Here is a 22,184-nt window from a genome sequence, read left to right on the forward strand (position 1 = left end):
AACGCCTACATTGTGTATATGCTCTCGGGGGTATGTTTTTGTGATAGTAGGTTGAATGAGACTGGCTAGGTTCCAACACCTACAGTGGTGAGCTGCGCTGCTGTCTACTTCCTACATAGACAGCTTCCTTCTATTTCAGCATCTTAACCGAAATGAAATTTCATAAGTGACTGTGTGTGCAGGTGGAAGACTACATAGATAGATAGCATAGATCAGGGGTCTCCAACCTTTTTGTAAGCGAGGGCTACCTGAATATATAAAATCATCTAGAGGGCTACTTGTTGATAAAATACTTTCACACTTTAATCATGTGATGCCTTATTTTTAGGCACATACAAATTTGACTTAACAATTTTAAGTTAGATTTAAATGTGTTGTTACCTTGTGGTGTTCAATACAATATATGTGCTTTACCAACGCTCGTTTTGGGGGGAATTAACGTGTAATATAGATTAGTGAAATACATCGTATTGTTAAAATACTATATATTAAACATGTAATGGTGCTATAATACAAAACTTTAGTTTAGTCATGACCTGCAGCGTTTAAATACAAACGTGACTGTGGTTCCGTCAGGTATGGCTGTGTCCCGTTTTATGAAGCTTCACAGAGATTTAATAATGTTCCGAGCATGGATTTACTTTATTACACGTAAGGATTTAAACCTTAACTGGTACTACAGTTTGTTGTCATCACGTGTGATACAGATGCAGAATGCAGATGTGATTGAGCCACAGCACGTCAGCTACTGAAGATCATATGGTCTATTGGTGAAAGCGCTAGTGTTAGCTAATGCTAAAGAATAAACGTAACACTGGATACATTAATTTGGTTTTATTTGTACAAACTGTAATGTAAATAAAAATAACGTAAATATATAGGCTACTTATGACATTTCTGTACTGTACGTAATATGCATTATATGTGCTTGTGCAGTCATCCATATCTTAGTTCTTAGTGTGTACTTTTTTGTGTGTAACTAAAATGTCTTTGTATGCAGCTGTGACATGACAATAAAGATATTGTATTTTCAAAATGTGATCCATTAATGTAAGCTTGTATATAATAACTGATACACAGAAATTGTCAGGTAAAATGCAAATACATAAACTATTAAATACGTCAAACAAATGCTTTTGATTTAAATAAGGTTTCATATTGGAATATTGTAAAGTAAAATATTTAAAATGATTAAAATGAATGGACTATATGAAATTCTCACAATACACAGTAAAAATTTTCACTACTATTTCAAAAGATGTCCCTGTTCTTCTCATGTTATCCCGGCTCTTAACCATTTCTCATATTTCTTGTGGTTAACAGTACGACTTTGTCTGTGATCCTTGGAAAACTTCACAAAATTTAAACAATAAATTGAAGCTTTAGGTCACAGCTAACCTTTGGTGTGTCCTGCTCCTAAACTTGTGTCTTCTCTGACTTCATCATAATTCTGAAACATGTCGTCCTCTCCCTGATCTCCTGTCATCTGATTCTGACTGGGAGCTGAGAAAATACATATAGCCTAGTATTAATGATTTGATTAATGATATTCGTAACATAACAATGGGAGGTAAGTGAGAACGTTATAATTTCTAAAAAAATCAATGTCATCAACTTAAGGTGAATTGTGTAACAAATTAAAAACCGATTCAGTATTTAAACAATATTTATACCCTTTAAAAGCCAAGCGATGTCTGTTTCTTTACAGCAAACCTGCATATTAGAGCCATATGACTGATGTGTCTTACCGGGAACTGTGTTATTGATATCTGGTCAGACTCATACAGATTTGTTGTTTAAAGGTAAAGATATTTAAGGGCTGAAAATCGTTGATAAACTCGGTGTAAAGATGATGTCATTCAGTGTTATCCAGCCTTAACGTTACGTGCTACGTGCTAATTGCAATAGCGTCCAAGCTGTCCATGTATTTTTAAACGGACAGTTTAAAGTAGCCTACTTCTTTACTTGACAGGGGAGCAGCTGACAGTATCACAATGCTGACGAACATCATTTATTGTAATCCGGCGAACTTTGTGTAAGCAACGAGTACAAATATTCATCTTCTTCTCTGTCACGTTCACAGCTCTAGGTAGAGATGAATGGCTTCCAGTGGGGCAGCGGATGTGTTTTCTCCCCCTGAGTGTAAACGCGGAAGCGGCCGTGCATTGAGTGCATTTAAGGACTTGTGACTTGCCTGATTAAATAAAGAAAATGACTCGACTTGACTTGGGATCCAGTGACTCGTGACTTGAACTTCATGACTTGGCAAGACTTTACTGTATAACAACTGTAATTAATTCTTTTAAATATACATTGCAACATTGTTAAACAAAACGCAAGACACAGAGCGGAACCAATGATCTGAGTCTGCGCGAGTGCACGTTTCATGACGCTGCACGAGCACAGAAATAACAGCGTGCCAAATACAGAGAGCAAAAGAATCTCCCAAGAGGTTTTCTTTTCGATATAAACACTTCGACACTGACAATATTGACTAAGAAGATTTGCTGTATGCATTTACAAAGGCAGGATATCGACACTTCGAAAAGAAAAGGTATGTAAGCTGTTAACTGTTATTCGACTAAAATCTGAGAATGTGGAAACAGCATTGGTTTTATATTATTTGTCTCTAAATTTATATTACGTCTGTCATTAAATTAAAGGAATTATAAATTATTAATGGCATGTTTGTAATTCGCGACGTCAAACTAAAATTTGATGGCATATAGCCTCTCAAAAGTGCTTTATTGTGTCACTCTTGACGCACGGAAAATAATAAGGAATTGTACAACAGTGACCGCAGTGTTTTATCAATTTGTGATGTTTTTCTTGCATCCAAAATCCTAGATATATAAGCAAAATGGCTGTAGTAGGCATTTGTCCTCGTTAGTTTATTTAGGACGTATTAAATAACAATCTTTAATGTGACTCGGGAAGAACGGGTCGTCTCGGGGAGTGATTCGTTCAGCCGCGCATGGGCAACATTCTATGGGTCCTGTACTGGAATTAGTGAATTAACTAATTTCTAGGTGTGTTCGCGCTCATGCGGCGCTGCGCAGACCGATCGGCGAGATTAGCCGCTTGCAGTAGAGGGAGGAGTTGAAAAAGGAGCAGTCAAGTCGGACACCTGCTGCTTGCCGTAGTGACGTTCGCACCGTGTTTCCTTTTCAAAGTGCGATTGAAGTGGATTAGAATACTGGATTTGTCCAATAAACAAACGTTTAAATTAAAAAGTAGCAACCATATACTCTTCATATTGCAAATGTTATGTGCTGCTTAACACTGTGTGCCTAAATATCATGGTAAACATAAGCATTAAATTACCAACGGAGTCTGTATTCATTTCATTTTTATTTTATTAAACAACACAAAATAACATGTTTATTATATCTGTACGAACAGAGTTTTAGCTGTTTTAAAAACATGCATTAATAAGTATTAGTTGAACTGAGGGTGTTATAATAAACCTGAAATGCACGTGATCGTTGTCTAGCCAAACGAACGACTCAAACCCGAAGACTTGAGAGGTGAACTAATCAATTCTCTTTCTGGCTCTGACTGCATTGGTTTAGCTTACGAAGCTGTCACGTGATGAACGAACGACTCAAACCCGAGGACTTGTCAGATAAGAGGTGTGGTGAGCTAATCATAGACTAAAGACCCAGGTAAACAATGAATTCATCTTTTCTGTTTCTTATAGCATTATAGTTTTGTATTGTTTGTAATGTGATCAACGTTTGCATAAGTAGTAGATGTGTTAGGAAAGTAACATGTAACATTTTAATTATATTTGCTAAAATGAACGATATGACTCGAAAAAAGATTCGTTCATTTTGATGCTGAACGAGACTCAAAGGTACGAGTCAGTAAAATGATCCGAACTTCCCATCACTAGTCTTTCCGCAACACAATAAAAACGTTTACTGAACGAATCCCAGGTATTGAACGAATCGATTGCATGATTCAGTAACCCATTCTTGCTTAGGGATGGGTACCGAAAACTGGTACTTTTTTGGACCGGTACATAATTGGGTCGATACCAGAGTATCGATAAGCTTCATGACAAACTATACTGTTATCGATACTTGCGTTGTTTTATCTCTGTGTAATCGTGCGTTAAATGGCGAATTAGAGGCTGCCGCCTGTCATTTTCCATCCCCGAATGATGTCCGAATGGCCGAAGTTTGCTTGACGTATGTGTGATATCTAGGGCCATATGATTTCCGCGATGTTTTTGCAATCTGATCGTGTTTATGAGTGAAAGAGTGGCATGGTTGCGCTTGTGGAGCTTTCAGCGTCCGCATCTCACAACGAGGAAGCTTCCGTCAAAACCTCTTTGCGGCAACCCGTCAAAATAAAAGTCCTTTTTTTGAGAACAAGTTATAACATTGTTTTTAAAGGGGTCATTTTACGCGGCTAAAACGAATATTATTGTTTGCTTTAGATGTATTACAATGTGTATACACGATTTAAGGTTAAAAAACGCAGTATTTTCCACATACCGTGCATGTTTGTATCTCCTCTTTGCCCCGCCTCTCTGAAACGCGAGGATATTTTACAAAGCTCATCGCTCTGAAAAGCGAGGTGTGCTATGATTGGCCAGTTCACTACTGCGTAGTGATTGGTGGAATACTGCAATTGTGTGACGGAAATGTAATGCCTCTTACCATATTCGGAACATCAGGTTTCAAATAAAATCTAACCATTCGTTTTTTGTTGACTCATCTTTTGGCAGAGAAAACAAAGAGGCTTTCTTTTGGCAACGGAACACACAGCGTCTCCACGACATGGCTGCTCCGGCGGCGGTACAATGAGATTTACAAGACCGCCCACATTACTTGCATGTAGATTTGGGCGGTTTTAGTCAAATCACTCCACGAGCTGACGTTAAGTTGTGGGGGTGTGGTTACACGAGGCGTTTCAGGCAGGTCTGGGTGAGCATTCGCTTCTAGATAAAATACATCTTTTGTTCCGACACTTAAATTTTTGCAATTTCACGTGTCTAATACATGCATGGGCAACTTATAACACACAAAAGACAAAGAAAAACACGTACTTCCGGCGAATGACTCTTTTAATAATTCGGCCACGGAGTATATTTACTTTCTTTATTAAATTGAAGTAAATGTGCTAGTAAAAGTATAAAAAATAGTACATATAATTAAAAAAATTACTTGCTTAGAAAATAGTACTTAAATTTATGTAGACCTAAAACCAGAAAGGAAAAAAAAGAAATACGGTCTACCAGCCAAATAACCATAGTGATGTCAAATAAATATGTTGAATTACTTTAAGCATGTGCTCCAATGCACATGCTTAGTGCCGTAAGTGGTATGCTAAGGAACACACACACGTTTTGTTATGTGGCATTTTCTGTTTGCTCATAAGTATTTGTAAACTGCCGTTCTAAAGCTCAGCTGTAATAAAGAAACTTAAAATGTTTAACATCTTTTTACATCATGTGTTTTTGCATCAAATTATAGAGCGTAGTATCGATAACAGTATTGATAAGTACCGGTATCGATAAGCAGTATCGATATCGGTATTGATATCGATAAAATCTTAACGTTACCCATCCCTATTCTTGCTTGTTCATGAATGAATCAACTGTTTTAAACGAATGAGTTAAATGAACGCTTCTGTGACTCACTCATTAAAACAGTCATTTGCTACAACCTGCTAGCTTCATAATTAAAATAATAATTTCATACTTTATATTCAAAGTGTTGTATTTAAAATATTATTATTTAAAATGTATAATTAAATTCATTTCTGAGGAAAAAATAAAATATGATTATATTCTGTTTGGTACTGTGACTCGATTTGACTTGATCTTTAGCAGGACTCTACTTGACTTGCTTGAGGTAAGCAGCTGACTTGACTTGCTTGGTTTGTTTGCACTGTGACTTGAGACTTACTTGAGACTTGAACATGTGTGACTTGCCCCCATCTCTGCTATACACGATGCAGTATTAATTTGTATATATTAAAATATAAAATCATTTTAATTTTACTAAGCTTATTCATTAAAATTCATTAAATGCATTTAATATGCATCATGGGATTTCATATGGGAGTCCTCCAAAGTTATGTGTGATGCTGCCTTAACATTTATCAAAAAGCATGAATCTTTGCTACAGTGTAGGCAGCATGTGTTAAAATACTGACTATGTAGACAACTTATTTCATTTTGAAACAAAGCAACATGCGTACATCTAATTTATAGTAATACAACTTAAACCAGGTCCACTGTCTACCTCATGCATCCCACGAACACTGTCTGTTTTACCTGTAAGTTTTGACAGAGAACCGAGATTTTTGTACTTGTCTCCGTACCTCTGTGTTCTCTGATCTACATTCAGCCCAAGCATGTCTTTTCCAGCATGCACGGTTTTGTGTACTCGGAGTTCTCCTCCTCCCTTTTCAGCTGTTGATTATTTTACAGACAGAAAAATTGCAATTGAACAGCTGATTAGGTACCTGAGATTACTTTCGTATTGAAAGGTTAATCGAAACTCATCTCTTAGACTGCTCTCCGTAAAACCGCTGGCTATGTTTCGAATGAACTGTAAAGACAAAATGAAGGTAATGAGTCGGCTACAAAGGCCGTGCTACCTGGCCTCTCCATTCTCTGTGGAGTTAGTGGCAGTCTGTTTAAAGCCTGCTGTGATTTCAACACGTGGAGAGAACGAAACATCATCTCATTTGAAGTCTCCAGGATTTTAGAGCTGTTTTTACCCTTCTCTGTCGTGAACTCAACGCTCTGTTTATCGATGCAGAGACTGTCAAGGTTATGCCGGACTTTTTCCGAACCGTCTCTTCAAAAGAGAGACTGTGTGTTGTCTTCTTCTCTCACCTTAATGAAATGCTTGTTATCTTCTCTTTCATGTGCCCCATCAAATTTTATTCCTCCTCCTCTTCAGCGTCTCGGTCGAAATCAAAACTGCAGTTTCTGTCCTACAAAAGAATGAGGGTAGTTTCATCAGGAAGGTTGAGACTGAAATGTTCTTATGCATATTTAAGGAAATAGTTTATTAAAAAAAGAAAATAATGTCATTATTTTATTACCCTCATGTTGTTCTTATTGGTTGTGCTGTCTTTTTTTCTGTGTCTAGCCTGCGTTCATCTCCAGATAAAACGTATTATAATTTAATTTGATTCTCCAAACTGCATTTGTTTTCCTACGTTTTAAGATTCTAATCAACGTGTGGGTTTTGTTTATACTTTTGAAGCACTTTTGAAGTTTTTAACAGAGATTGCGATATAGAGGCAAGTTACAGAAAGAAGCAGCTTTAGTCACTATGACTTCACCACTATAACTTCATAAGATTCTTTAATAATATCTACTTTTGTTTCCCACAAAGCACATGAGAAGAACATAAGGACAAGTATATAATAAACAGAATTTTAATTTCTAGTTGAAGGCATTTCTTAGAAGCCAAATTAAAATAAAGATCTGCTCAAGCTCTGAGCAGATTGTACCAGACATATAAAGACAGCTCATATAATTGACCCATCTCATCTCTGATAAGCAAGAGAGCGCACAATCCCATTAAAGACGTATCTCGTACACTCCCAAGTAGCCAGCTTTAACACGAGGTGCAGGATTTAAAGGGTATTTTATAGTATCTCATTATCGGCTGCGAACCATGGGTACAGCTGGTATGCCAAGACCGCACCAAGATCTTGCACGGTTTTATAATTATGTTAATCTGATTCAGCTCTATAAGGGCTGTGCAGGTGAGGTTATGATCAGAGCAGAATCAGGCTGTCTGAGTCTGAACACACTTGAACTGTCATTGTCAGAGAAGATTTTAATCAACGTGAGGTTCAAAGTTTCACCCGTGTCCTTGCAGCATCAACCATGTTCGTTTGCTGTGGGAGTTGTCGGACAGTCGCACAGCAGCGATTCTGAGGAATAATACATAAGCACTTAAATAGGAAATTAGATGGTGCTGTGAAATAATTCATATGAGGTTAAAGTGAAAATTAAATTATTCTGTTTGATGTACGCAATTAGTTTGGAAGAAAGCTCCTGCTGGTTGGCCTGTGTGGCACGTGGCTTTTCCACTGAATGAGATCATCAGGTCTCTCCGAGATGTTTCGAGATATTTAAAGAATAATCAGAAGTCAATTGGTGTTACGTTTAGCTTGATGCTACTGTAAGTTTAAAGACTTGTCAAAGACTTGTGACAATAGCCAGGTTTCTGGTTTTATGCACATTTCGAAGTTTCGTAATGGAAACGCCAAATTCGAAATAAACATTAATTCCCAAAAAAGTTTTTACTTTCGCTTGAGGTGGTTTTTCTTTTTCATGCGAATAATGGGAGACGGAAACGCTTTTAGCGAATAAATTCCTCTAAACATGCACTGAGACGGCGTAACCTGACTAATCAAAGTATTGATCTCACACAGCATCTGAAATGTTGTTGTGGTCATTCTTAAAAGCCTGAGCAAAGTCGTCAAAGTATTTCTGTTATTGCCTTTCAGAACTGTCACGACTGCGTTTCCCAAACAGCAGGCATCCACAAAAGCACTGCATTTATTGTGTTTCGTCTGCTTGCGCAAGTAATTATTATATATTTACATTTACATTTAGTCATTTAGCAGACGCTTTTATCCAAATGGAAACGATTCGCAATGATTTATACAATATTCCAATTTTGTGCATTAGCTAAATTCACAACTTTGGATGGAAACCTGGCTAATAATAAAGATATCAAGATTCTATTTTCACAGACTGTTCTTTACATTATGTTGGATGATTTTATATAGTAAATCACAAAAAAATCTTTAGCTAGGTTTTCACAGCCAAGGTTACTTTTAATCAGTATGTGTGATCCCTGGAACACCTTTGTGCTGCAAACAATACAATACCAACTGAGCCACAGAAACACAACCTATAGGCTTTAGGTTATGTCACACCTATTATATAATTTGCTATTGCTAGTCAGTGTCTTGAATGTACTTAAATATAAAGTAAATATGTACTCTAAAGTTTGTTGGTCAACTTTCAGGAGTGGGCTTCACAAACCTGCACATCACGTCTCGCAAACTTTCGCCTTTATCTTTAGCCCATTCTGAAGTGGGACATCTACTTCTGAGACTCTCCCTCTACCATCTGTCTTCAGTGGCGTTCTGGAGACTCTCTCCTCCTCCCTGTCGGTGTGACAAATCTGAGGAATGCTAGTGCACTTTCCTTCTCATTGATTAGAAGAAGCAGCGTGCTTTGCTGCGTCAGGCTCATTAATGGGCTCCATTAGCTTGGCTCCCCAGGCATGGCGGTGGTGAGTTAGTCTGATGGTAAACACAGATGCGCTTGGTGAGGCAGGTGACAGCTCGTCTCTCTCAGGGAAGTTGCTAATAGCAGTCACAACAGGGACCCGTTCCATCAAACTCTTTTCTGTAGACACCTCCTCTTTTCCAGCGAATGATGACCAGAGGATGCTTGGAAAAATGAACCGTCGAGATCCATATCGGTGTGATCGGTAAAATGAAGGATGGGAATCTGCGCTCTGAAACCGCTGGTCTGGCCACCGAGACAGATTTGAGATGAGGCTGAATGTTATTTCTTGTGGATCACAATAGCGGGGGTTGATCTCTGATAAGCGCTGAATTTCGTGAACGCCATTGGGGGAACACTCATTCGACCCGCTGCTTCAAAAGCGTCATGCTTGTGATACGATTAAACCCGATAATTAAGAGCCTCTTGTAAATACTCAAAACCTCTTATGTTCTCATGAATTAACACAAAGTCTCACATTGCATTTCTTGAGTCTGTCCTAAAAGGTTGTCATGTTGATTGGGACCCTCTTGTAAATCTACGATGTCAATCAGCCTCCATTAGTATTGCTCGGTGTGTTTCGGGATTCGTCTGTGCATAGTAAGTGTAGATATGCTCGGCCTGAGCCCAACGTGTATCAGAGCTTCACAGAGGTGTCGGAGGAAAGCTCCAGGTCCGGATATTAGCCTCTCCTCCATCCCACCAGGGACCCCAGCTAATCACAGCCTCATTATTCCAGCCCAGACAGAAAAAGAGAGAGAAAGAGGGAGGATGAGAAAGCGATGTGTGTGTTCGCTGTGTAATACAAGGAAACACTGAAAGGCCGTGTAGAGATTAGTTTAGTATGGCGAAGGCTACGAATCTGACAGCGTTAATCTCATTTCCCATTTGCCATGTTGTCATGGCCCAATACGTTTAACGAGGGTAATAATGAAAAGAGGGGAACCAGACTCATTAATTAAATTATCTCCCTTATCCGCGCATGTCTCCAGTCCACTTATCACAGCTCTGATTGGCTCCAACTTCCTGGGTTTCGCTCGGGCAAATGCCAGATATCGTTCATTTTGTTTCAAATAGCCTGGCCTTGCACGAAGCACAATTTCTTTATTCTGTAATTCGGTTTTGCCGCCGGGTACAAGGAGGTCATTTAGTCCTGAACCCAGTCTGGAGCAGAATTTGGTTCTGATGGGTCTGAACCATAGAGTAAGTAAAGAGACTACAGTTTGGAAAAATATTTTTTATCATTTTGAAGCTTTTAGGATAATTCAACCGAAATCCTTTCGCCTGTTTTAGTGAAACCTTGAAAGGTCTTTTTACTGTATTTCACCTGTATTTCAAAATGCACTCCAGTCTCTTACCTGCTGTTTTGGGAGAAGCTTTGCAAGCGGCGAAAAATGTCCTTCAGTATTATACATGCAACTTTTACATGCAAATTTGTTTCATGCATCCAGGGGCACAGCGTTTCTGCTGTGCAAAAATAGATTTTTTTGGATGGATCACAGTTTTTCCTTTTTATAAAAATTTACTCAATGAAAAAGGCAGATTGTGTGTGACTGGATTAAGTCAGATGTATTTTTTCAACAATAGCCAAATAGTTTACATGTTGTTTCAAAAGAGCCTTTAATGGATTTTTTAATTATTTTTACACAGTGCTCTATGTGAGTGTCTCAGTGAAGCCAGAAAAATGGTGTCTCGTTCAAATACCTCTCTTAAAGGTCAGCTTTGTCCATGGGCTGATTTGACACCCTTCATTTAATCAGATATAGCTGAGAGGTTTAAAATGGCTCACCCAGTTCTTTCTAGGGCTGTGCAAAAATATCTGTGATAAATATATGTGATAATCAGTGATACCGCTACTATCTATATATTTTTTTAAGTCATGTCATATACATACGGCCAAAAGTAAGTGGAAGAGAGCATGGCGAAAAATATAAGAACGCTTGGAGCTCTCAGAGCTGATGTGTGGGTGTGCTTTGGTTTTCAAAATAAGTCATGGAGTAATGAGTTATATAAAATAATGCTGTTTGTAGGCTTCGCAAGTCATGACACAAGTCACTTGGCTACTGCAGTGCATTAGACAAAAAGTTTATTAAGAAAAGTAACAATGACATTTATTGTGCTTTCACGGATATGACATAAGCGCATTTACAGCACGGATGAACCAGAGGTTTTATACTGCCCATGTTCAATGTTTTAACTATAATGCACCACAACAGCCAAGTGACTTGCGTGAGCCACCTTATTCCCCTGTGCTACCCACATGAGGGGCGCAATCCACAGTTTGAGAACCCAAACCTCAGATCTAAAGGTCCATGCATCGCACATCATGGCCACTCTGCAGAGGTAAGGGATGTTTTTACACTTATCCTTACAGAAAACCCCCGGTGGTGCACAGCATGTTGTATTTCTAGCTCTACTTTTTACATTTTCTATTTAAAGTATTGCAATATATCGCAAATGTGTATCGTATCAAAATACATAGCAATATATTGTATCGTGATCCATCTATCGTGATATGTATCGTATCGGGAGGCACTTGCCAATACACAGCCCTAGTTCTTTCCCTTCACGCTTTCCTTCTTTCATTCTCATCTCATTTATTATCATGTATTATATTTTTATTTTATATCCTTAATGTTTTATATTTCCTAAATGCATACACATATATTTGCATATCTTTTTACATTTTCACAAAATTACAGTTAATTAAAATGCATTAAAATATTCTGTTCATTAAAACTCTTAAAATAGTTTTTATTGCCTCACACATCATATGCTTCATAATTCAATTAATTATGATCATGATTCATTATAATCATCATAATTACAGTCATGCTGTTCATTGGCACTTTTGTCTCCTTGGTGATTAAATACATTTCCTTCAAAAAAATTATTATGGGATTATTAGTGGCAAAGTTGTTGGTGGTGATGGTAACAATGACACAGCTGAGGGGCATGATTAAAAATGCAAGAGTGCTTTTGAAAATGCAATAATTCATATTTTTTGGATGGATTTTCATATTTTAGCGTTGACAGTCTGGGTCTAGGACAAGGGTAAAATAATAAATTTTAAATAAAAGGTTTTTGAAAAGTTTCCAAGACTGTGATATTTATAACTAAATGGAAATAAAGTTGAAATCTGTTAGCTGTAATAAAACTCGACCCCTGCTGAGTTGAAAATCGGTGTTTTCTTGTACTGTTTTAGAGACACAACAAATCAGCCCCATGAGCCAAATGTCTTTGTCAAAAGATACAAGCATTCGCCTCTGCCTTTGTGCTTTCAGTGAACAAGCTCCTTCATGTCCAAATATTGATAATTCACGTCTCCTTGTATTGTTATTGGATTGCAAGCACTGACATCAACCAGGTCCGCAGACACGTCCAAAGAAAAAAAGAGTTAAGTTGGAAATCCGCTCTGTCTTTTTCAAATGCAAGGCTTGACATTTTACTCCTCTGATATCATTCTTCCTTTGACATGTACGGATGTCTCATCATAGCTTGGGAAGATGTAAGGCTCACGCACCTGTTGGGAATGAGCGTTGGCCTTTCTTGTGAAGAACGCCCCGCTCGCTGGCAGGTAATGGCTTACATCTTGAGTGGCAGGAACCTCTGTAATGAAACTGATGTCACAGGTTTAGCTGCAGGGGAAAGCCTGGCACATTGTACCCGGTCTGGCACACTGGGACTTCATCCAGCCCACATCAGTATTGCCAAGTGCTCAAGAATCCGTCTATCAATCTTTAATGCAAGCACTTTTCCATTCAGCCAGCCTTTATATCAGGCCATTCACCTCCTGTCTGCCATCGGGCTGAAGATGAAGGCTTCGTTTTAATACTCGTCTCTGTTGCAGGCCATATTAATGTACTCATGTCAGGTCTCAATAAACTGACTGATGGGAGAGAGACCTCAGTTAGGTTTTCTTTTTGGTCTACTTCTGTTTTTTATTTTTATTTAATCTTACATATATATAGTTAAGTCTTAAAGATATTTGTTAAACATTTTGATTTGGTCATGAAACAGGAAGTTCTTCTGAACCAGCGTTGGGTCAGCTTTGAGTGTTCTCTAAAGTTGCAGAAAAGGACGATTTTTGACACAGTAATAATGTATTGTCATTGGGGCTGAAACGATTCCTCGAGTAACTCGAGTTATTTGAATACAAAAAATCATCGAGGCAATTTTTGTTCCCTCGAAGCCTCGTTTAATCCATTTAACTACAGTACACACGGATCACTGCGTTTCCCCACGGACCGTTATTACTGACGCACAGCCCGCTAAACTCTATTCATGTTACAGGGCTCTCAAGTCTCACGCATTCACCGTGAGAGACACGCATTTTAGTCTGTTCACACGCTCACACGTATGTCTCATGCTGATAAATAACTGATAGCTTATTGAAATGGTGAACTGCTATTTTACTTGGTTTTAGTCTATTTTGCGAGTGAAACTTGTTTTCCGGCTGCATTGAGTCCATCAAACTAGATGCGGACTTGTGGACGCCGAATGTTATTTACACATGTCATCTGGCTGTTCTGTGTGTCTGTGAATGAACTGCACAGTTTAACGTGCTACACGCGTGATGCTCATAAATTTGTCTGCGTCTGTGCTGAATGAGGACATGAACACATGAACTTCACCCCCAGAGTTGCTCTGAGGTTTATTTCATAACATTTTACTGAGTGAAGCTAACACACTAAAAAAATAAGCGTCTTCCGACGACCTGCCAAAATAAAAGTCCGGGTAACTCGGTATTTTTATGTGGACAAATATATTACTATTTAATATTAAAAAAAGAAACTACAACTAATTTAGATAAACTAAATGCATCATGCATAAGCTGAAGTTAGTTGTTTACCTTTGAAATTATTCTTTCTATTTTTATTAATGTTTCATATTTATACATTTGTATTAGGCCTATATTGCATTTTGAATGTAATATGGCAATGGAATGTACTAAATGGGTTTAGTTTTCACAGATATGAATGTATGCAATTTCAGCAATAAATATGTAAATTTTTCTAAAAAGGAAACAAATTAGTTGTTCATTTTAAGAGACCTGTCTTATTTTCTCTTGTATATTTAGTATTGCTCTTTAATAAAGAAAACGTACTTATTATCCGAATACCCGATTAATTGATGGAAAAATCAGTAGAATACTCGATTACTAAAATAATAGATAGCTGCAGCCCTAATTGTCATAATGTGGACACCATAGATCGGATTAGTCTTGGAAGTATTTGGTAAGAAATGTTTCATTTCATTGTAGGATTGTGTTTGGATTGTATATTGCAGACATAATATTTTAGCACATCTTTCATTGTCATCTCATCTGAAATACGGAAGACCTGAGATTACAAGGATTTTTTCTCAAAAGCAGTGGAAGAGTAAAGCAAAAGTCTTAATTTGCTCTCCATTCAATCTTATTGATGTCTAGGTAGAGCTGTGCAATTAATCGAAAATAATTGTAATCGTCAATTTTGGCCTTCAACAATTACAAAAACAAAATAATCGAGGTAAAACGATTATTGTGCCACTGTCACGATAGGTGGTGTGGAGAACCCAAATGCAGGCAACAGGAACAAAAGGGTTAACACACTGAACAGCTTTATTAAATAAACAGAACAAAAACCACCCACGATGGGGGACAAACGAGGTAACTAAATATATCAAAAGGAGTAAACCAAAACCTTCTCACAATGGGGCAGAATGAGAACTAAGAAATAATCAAAACTCACACTGACTAACACAGGCAAGACGAAGCAAGACAAGGCAGGAACTCAAGGGACAAGCACATAAAGAACAGCAGCATCTACATACAGGTCAGCACACGGTACACGTACATACACACAGAACGCAATCCAAAGGCACAAGACAAAGAAACATGAGGGCATTTATAGGGGAAGACAAACGAGGGAAGACAAACGAAGGCAGGGGTGGAACATAAAACACTCAGGGAAAGATAACAAGGAAACGAGAGGGGCGGGGCCAATGACGAGACACTGGAGAGAACGTGTATTATTGTCAAAAGGACAATAATATGTTTCTCTCCACACATAACCAAAGACTTTGCCATGACTCTGCTACAGGACCAAGAAAAACATGACTAAGGAAGCAGAGCCATGACAGAAGCCCCCCCTTTAATGAGCACCTCCAGGTGCTCACCAAGGGGTAGACGGACAAGACAAGGAAGACTGAGACAAAGACAAGACCAGACAAAACATGGAGAACAGAATAAGAGGCAGACAAGACAAAATAACAAGGGGACTTGGGTGAGACAATAAAAACAACAAACATGGGAGGGGGGAGGGACCAAAGCAGGGCCAATAGGGGACAGTCCATGGGGGTGGGGAGAAGTCCCAGTCCCCGGCTGCGCTCGCGGGCGCGGAGTCCTGGGGGACTTAGGGGAAGTCCTGGGGGGGACAGTCTTTGACCCTGGGAGTTTCCCAGGGGCCGGCTTGGCTGCCAGACTCGGGACCGGCTGGAAGGCCGGCTGGACAGGGCTTGACGCCGGCTGGAAGGCCGGCTGGGGCGCCGGACTGGACATCGGACTGGGCGCCGGCTGGACCACCGGACTGGGCGCCGGCTGGACCACCGGACTGGACGCCGGCTGGACCACCGGACTGGACGGCCAATGACGAGACACTGGAGAGAACGTGTATTATTGTCAAAAGGACAATAATATGTTTCTCTCCACACATAACCAAAGACTTTGCCATGACTCTGCTACAGGACCAAGAAAAACATGACTAAGGAAGCAGAGCCATGACAGCCACATTCCATTTTTCAAGGATCCTCTCTTTTCTTGTGGTATAAATCCACAGCGCACCCCTTTTCTTACAGTGGGTCAGCTGTGCTATTTCTTTACATTTATTTTTCAGTTGAATTCACAGTGTAAAAGCAAAGTTATTCATTTTCTATGTTGTTTTAAAAGTTAATGAGTAATCTTGTTAAATAATCGGGATCTCAATATTGGCCAAAATAATCGTGATTATGTTTCTTGTCATAATCGAGCAGCCCTAGGCGAAACATTTGAGATGCTTTTTGTGATTTTTCTATAGATTGAAATGGATGAATTATTTAGTCTTTCCCTCCACACCTCCATTTATTTTCTTTTTCACTTCAGGTCTTTTGTGAACCACTAAACACACCGTTTGCTAATATGGTCTTTTGTAGCAATTAAATGCTGTTTGGGTGGTAGAATAATCGACACCCCAGGCTATCTGTGCTGGCCTGGTTCAAATATGTATGTGTGTGTGCCGTGTGTTGGTGTCTGTGTAATATATCATAAATGATTCCTCTCACATGCAAGCAGCTAGAAGCGGCTCTGGTTTTTAAAAGACGGCAGGTGTTGAATCTAAGTTCATGTTTAGCATTGTCTCTTTCTTCTTCTGTTTTCCCACTGTGACAAAGTAGAAAGATTTTAAATGAAGATTGTGTTCAGGCGGCAGCAGAATACAATTGTCAGTCCTGTTTTACAGGGCCAAATATGGTTCTGTTCACACAGAAGTTCAGAAACATATTTAAATGAGAGTTTATTTGTAATTGTAAATTAAGATAGTGTGTATTTTAATCACGATCATTACTGTATGAACACAGTAGCTATGATGAGGATAGAAAGTGGATTGACTACCCTTCTGTACACACAGACATTATTGAATATTAAACCCTACATGGTCATTTTCAATAACAGAGACATTTAGTAAACCAAGCTTAAAGTCCCAGTGAAATAAAAAAAGACAATTCTTATTTTTTCATGAAATATTGCAGCGTTTATAGTAAATAGCTTATCAATGTGGGTCATGTTCGTTTTAAAATATATGTACCCTCATAATCTTCAGTTAAAATCTGAAAATGCACTTCCGCCCTGAAATGACTATCCATCTCAAATGACGTGAATTAGACCGCTTGGCCGGAACATCCGTTAACTCCTCCCCTTCAACTGTCAGTCTGCTGCCAGCTTCATTTCAAAATCAATGCAACAGCTGTTTTTACACATTCTGTCAATTCGCATTGAAAAATGCAAGCCACGCCCACTAATTTTCTCCTTTGAAATTCCTTTTCACTCGGAAATGTGTACGAATACGGAAGTAAAAACGATCGCAACGTCTGGTTCACGGCGACTTTGAAGTATCCTTACTCAATACCGATTTGATTCTGCTCGGTCAATAGTACCGTAGTCCACTGTAGACGTCTGCTGAGGGAATTCAGGCCACAATTATGAGCCGCACGGACAGCAGAATGCAGCCCGTACACAAGAGAGACCTGACACGTACTCCAAAAACTGTCACAGCATGTGATTTGTGACGAATACTGGAATCATCCTTGCGTGTACATTCCTCACTTTCATAATGTCAGAGAATCGGGGGAATTTACTCGTGTTATTTTGGAAAACTGCCACAGGGTTTGATGGACTGTCAGGGTTGCAACAGATCTTCTCTGTCTGATACTACATTCCATCTCTGTCAGTCTTGCGTTGCCACTCTTTCATGAGTGCTGACAGTCCTATCACATTGGTAAATATTACTTTAATTGATACTCGGGTTATTTTAGAATTAATGAGCTGGCATGTGCTGGTATGGGGGGGAAGAACATCTCTCTTTAAATTGCTTTGCAGCCTTTATTGCAGCTCTCCTCAGAAATCATATTAGCCGAACCAATCTCATTTAAATCTTCCATTCCCTAATTAACCCTTAAAGTATCGTGCTGCTTGCAAATGAACTTTTTGTAGATTTTGAGACAAATAAACAGCGGTTTGTGTCTGTGGGTATTTATTTTGATTTAGCAAACAAACAATTAAAGCGAGAGACTGGGTATAATGAGAAACAAATGAAAAATGTTTTTATATCTATACAAAAAACTGCACTTTATTTACCAACCACAATTGAGGTCTTGGTGGTAGAGTGATGCTGTAAAGGGCTTCCAGGAACAAAATCATGGGGGTATATCCTTCTATACAATACACATTCAGTGTAGAGATGGATTTAATGGCCTCACTTGTCACAAGACAATGTTCCCAGTTTTCACAGTTAACATCTCATGGCTCAGCATTGTCTACAATTTAAAAATGAATCCCTAACAACCAGGTACATTTAACAGCATATTTTATATTCAGCATTAATTTGTAGAGCGAAACCTGATTTTTTTTAAATGGATAGTTCATCCAAAATTGATCATTCTGTCATCATTTATTCACTATATTTTGAGAAATGTCTCAGTTGTTTTGTGGCCATTCAATGGAAGTCAATGGGATCCAGTGTTGTTTGGTTACCAACATTTTTCAAAACATCTTCTTTTGTGTATTGCACAAGAAAGTCATATAGGATTGTTATGACATGAGGGTAAGACGATGATCAAACAATTTTCATTTTTGGGTGAACTAACAAATAAACAATTTATAACAAATAAAAACAAAACGAACAACACGTGCTAAGAAACTATGCTATAGACTAATGTTACAAGTAGCCACAATACGCCCTTTTCACATGACGTCACGCATCTTCCGTTCTGCTGCGAAGCAGTGTATCATTACTTCCGCTAGCACTCCAGTTCATAAGGTGGCGGTAATGCACCTATAAGCTGATTTGCCAACCGCCAGTAAAACTCAAGAAGAAGTTACTTCCGCTAGCGCCTCAGAATGGCGTTTACCAAGTGGCTTGCACATCTGCCACAAATACGTCTAGATGATGTACGTCTTGCAGACAAATTTTCGCTAACGACAAGATCAAAGCTAGAGAAAGGATACAAATTCTTCGTTGAACAGTACCTGTTTGATTATGCAGGTAAGTGTTTTGTTTTCTTTTTGTGTTAGCGAAGGTGCTAGGATAAGTACTTGAATACGTGTTCTGTCAGTTTTTTTTCTCACTGTTGTTAAATTCCAGCGCGACGGCAAAACGGAAGTTCTTCTTCTTCTTCTTCTTCTTGTTTGTTGCAAGACGGATGTTATGATAAACTGCTTTGCAAAAAGGCGGAAGTTAAGTGACGTCATTGTGAAAAGGGTGTATTCATGTGATTCATGTAATTCATCATCCCTTGTCCCAGTTTTCAGGGTTGTTCTGGAGTATTTTATTGCAGAATTTCTTTACAACGAGACATCTTTCGCAAGCTGGTTTATTGAAGGCCTTCTAGTGTTTGAAAGGCTGTATATGATGTTCTATAAGTTGCTTTAACACGTGCACATAAGTGTGTTATCAGTATTTAAAATCAGAAAGTTGTGTGTGTAGCTACATAAAGCAACACAAAAGCTCTGACAAAAGCTCAGCATAATAATCAGAATAAACCAGCAGAGAACAAATAGCTTGAAGTATTGAATAAGCGAATGCTCAAGGGTCACAAATGCTGTGTTGCAAATAACATGTTTGCAGTAGAGAACATGAATGGCAAATAAGAAAATAGAAGGTACATTTGCCTCAGTTTCTTCTCGTTAACACTTGGTAAGTGTTGAAAGAGTTAGAGGTGGAAACGTCTGTGTCTTTGTCCCCCAATGATGAAATTAAACTTAATACGTTTGTATCTCTGTGAGTGCAAATCATTTTGTATGAAGAAGTGTTTTAACAATACCAATTTAAAATGTCAAGTTAGATAATGCATTAGCCATTTTACTGTTTTATTTATGTCTGCATATTAAATATTGGCAGCGGCTATTTGCGCTAAGTATAAATAGCAATAGATGCTATTTACACTAAGTTTAAATAGCAATAGTTTCTGTTTACACTAAGTGAAAATAGCAGCATTTCTTGGCGATATGCTTTTTACACTAAGCAAAAATGGCTGTATTTTCTTTGGATTAAGTAGAAATACTAGTTAGATGCTATTGATACTTATACTGTAAATAGTGGCAGATAACGTTACTATTTACACCTCAGTATTGTTGTGTAATAATGTATTGTTATGTTTAATGTAATTAAACATTATGCAATAATAACAGTGTAAATCATTATATTTATAAAAAATATTAAAATGATGGCAACCTATTGAGATAATAAAGGCCTACTACACCTACCCTTAACCTTACCCTAGCGCAAATAGTCTCTGCCAACAATGTGGGCTTTTTGTACTCATTGTAAATGGACACTCCGTTAAATATTCTTGATTGGTAAATACAAACATAACTATGAAATTAACTATAATGGCAGCTAAATTGTGAAAGCTAAATGTAAACTTGTGCTTTAAAAAAGAAAGAAAATTGCTTTTCATCTTTTCCAAAGGGAGTCATAGCTTGTTTATTCATACTATCCTATAAGTGCATTCCTGAGCCTCTTTCATACGGGCAATTTTGTTGCCACCAGCAGAGTTTTTATAGCACATGGCATGGGGTAATTAGTTGTATGCAGGTTAGTATACACCTGTGCCATTAGCTGGGGAAAACATGTCACTTACTGGTTTATTCTATGGACGGATTGAAGGACAAACAAAAAGAAAAGATATGGAAAAAGCAATCGGCAGGGCCATTTCTAATTACATTTGGCTTGAGTCTTTATGATAACATCAGTTCCATTATTTTCTGAATTTGAATTGAACCGCAGACAGTCTGCAGCATCCTGTCTTTGATTGGCTGAATTCACGTATTAGGACCAGTCTTGATAAGAACACGAGTCGTGCACAAAAACACCCTGTACCTTTTCAGTTTTATTTCTTTAGGTGTGTGCATTTTTGTGTGATTTTGCACTTGCAAAATCTGTGGTGGGAGGGGCTTAAACAGGAAGTGAGTAAAAACCGTAAAACATGTAATACAACAGGTTCTAGCACTAGTAATATTTTGTTTCCTGCCACTGGAAAAAATGACATAGTGTTCCTTTTGATGTTGACACAGGGTCGGTTTGAAGGATGGTGTGGCATTTCTGGGGGCGAGAGCCAGCAATCCTATTCAGTGGACAATCAGTCAGGACGTCCGGAGCGAGGGACACAGAGTGGTCACCCTGCACTGCCGCAGAAAGGAAGCCAACTTTGGAAAAAGGTCAGTAAGTGTTGTCAGTCTGTTTGTTTTATATATTCTAATAACACTTTCAATGAAAAAGTGTAGAGTTAAAATCACATTTAGATCTTTAAGTAGCTTGTGGAAAAAACAATGCAAGCACATTTTTTCTTGCTTGCTTTCTGATGCTTATAATTTGTTCTCTTTGTAAAGTTTTGTGCAACAAAAGTTCACAGATACACTCATCTCTACCTAATGACTGTTCTTCTCAACTTTTTTTATGCTGCCTTAAACATGGACCCTCTGGTACTGGCAGCGTCCTTTACTAGAGTACTGCAGCGTTTTGCAATCCCCACCACTCAGAGGGATTAGAAAGCCATTGACCGACAGCTGTGCTCTTGGCCTTTATAGGTCCCTCACCTCTTCCTGTACCCCTGATTTGCATTTGCATTTGGATCTAAAAGACACGCCCCATTTCAACCCCCAATAAACATAGAGGATGTTTTTATGCCAGAATGAGACAGGGAAATAAAACATCTGTGTTATTTAAGCGTAGATTGTCCTGCTTCGCCTTCTGCTTATCAAGCTGCGAACACTTCAGTCTTTTTTAAATGTGTCAGTTCATATAATGGTCACACTGTGGGAGGTGGCGAACGGTATCGGCAGAGCCTTTATACTCCTATTTTCAGTTGAAAGAATAAAAAAGATGAACATTAAGAGAATTTTCTTTCCTTGCCTGTGGAGTTTTATATAAATCATATTCTAATAAAGAACAGTTATTTGATTACGCTCGCTCATTGAAATTCCTATTCCACCTAATGTGTGGGTGTTTTGAAAAGATATTCTTGTTACTGTGACGAGCTTTACCTAATTGTAATTTCAGTCCCGGGCAACCCAAAAAATTACATTTTTGGTTTACAGGGGCTTTTAAAGTTTTATGATCCCTGCGCAAGGCAGCCGTAGTTTATGACTGCATCAAAAGTACTTACAGAA

General features: G+C 38.4%; 1 protein-coding gene across 1 annotated transcript in view; it reads left to right on the top strand.

Moving 5' to 3' along the window:
- The window catches only part of si:dkey-112m2.1 (transmembrane protein 132C), a 124,728-nt gene that overhangs the window by 54,439 nt on the left and 48,105 nt on the right, over positions 1–22,184 (top strand). The window contains exon 3 of the mRNA XM_057360948.1: positions 21,090–21,233. Within this exon, the coding sequence (XP_057216931.1) occupies positions 21,090–21,233 (144 nt within the window). The remainder of the gene's footprint in view (positions 1–21,089; positions 21,234–22,184) is intronic.

This window comes from Triplophysa rosa, linkage group LG19 (genome assembly GCF_024868665.1).
Source record: "Triplophysa rosa linkage group LG19, Trosa_1v2, whole genome shotgun sequence".
NCBI lineage: Eukaryota > Metazoa > Chordata > Actinopteri > Cypriniformes > Nemacheilidae > Triplophysa > Triplophysa rosa.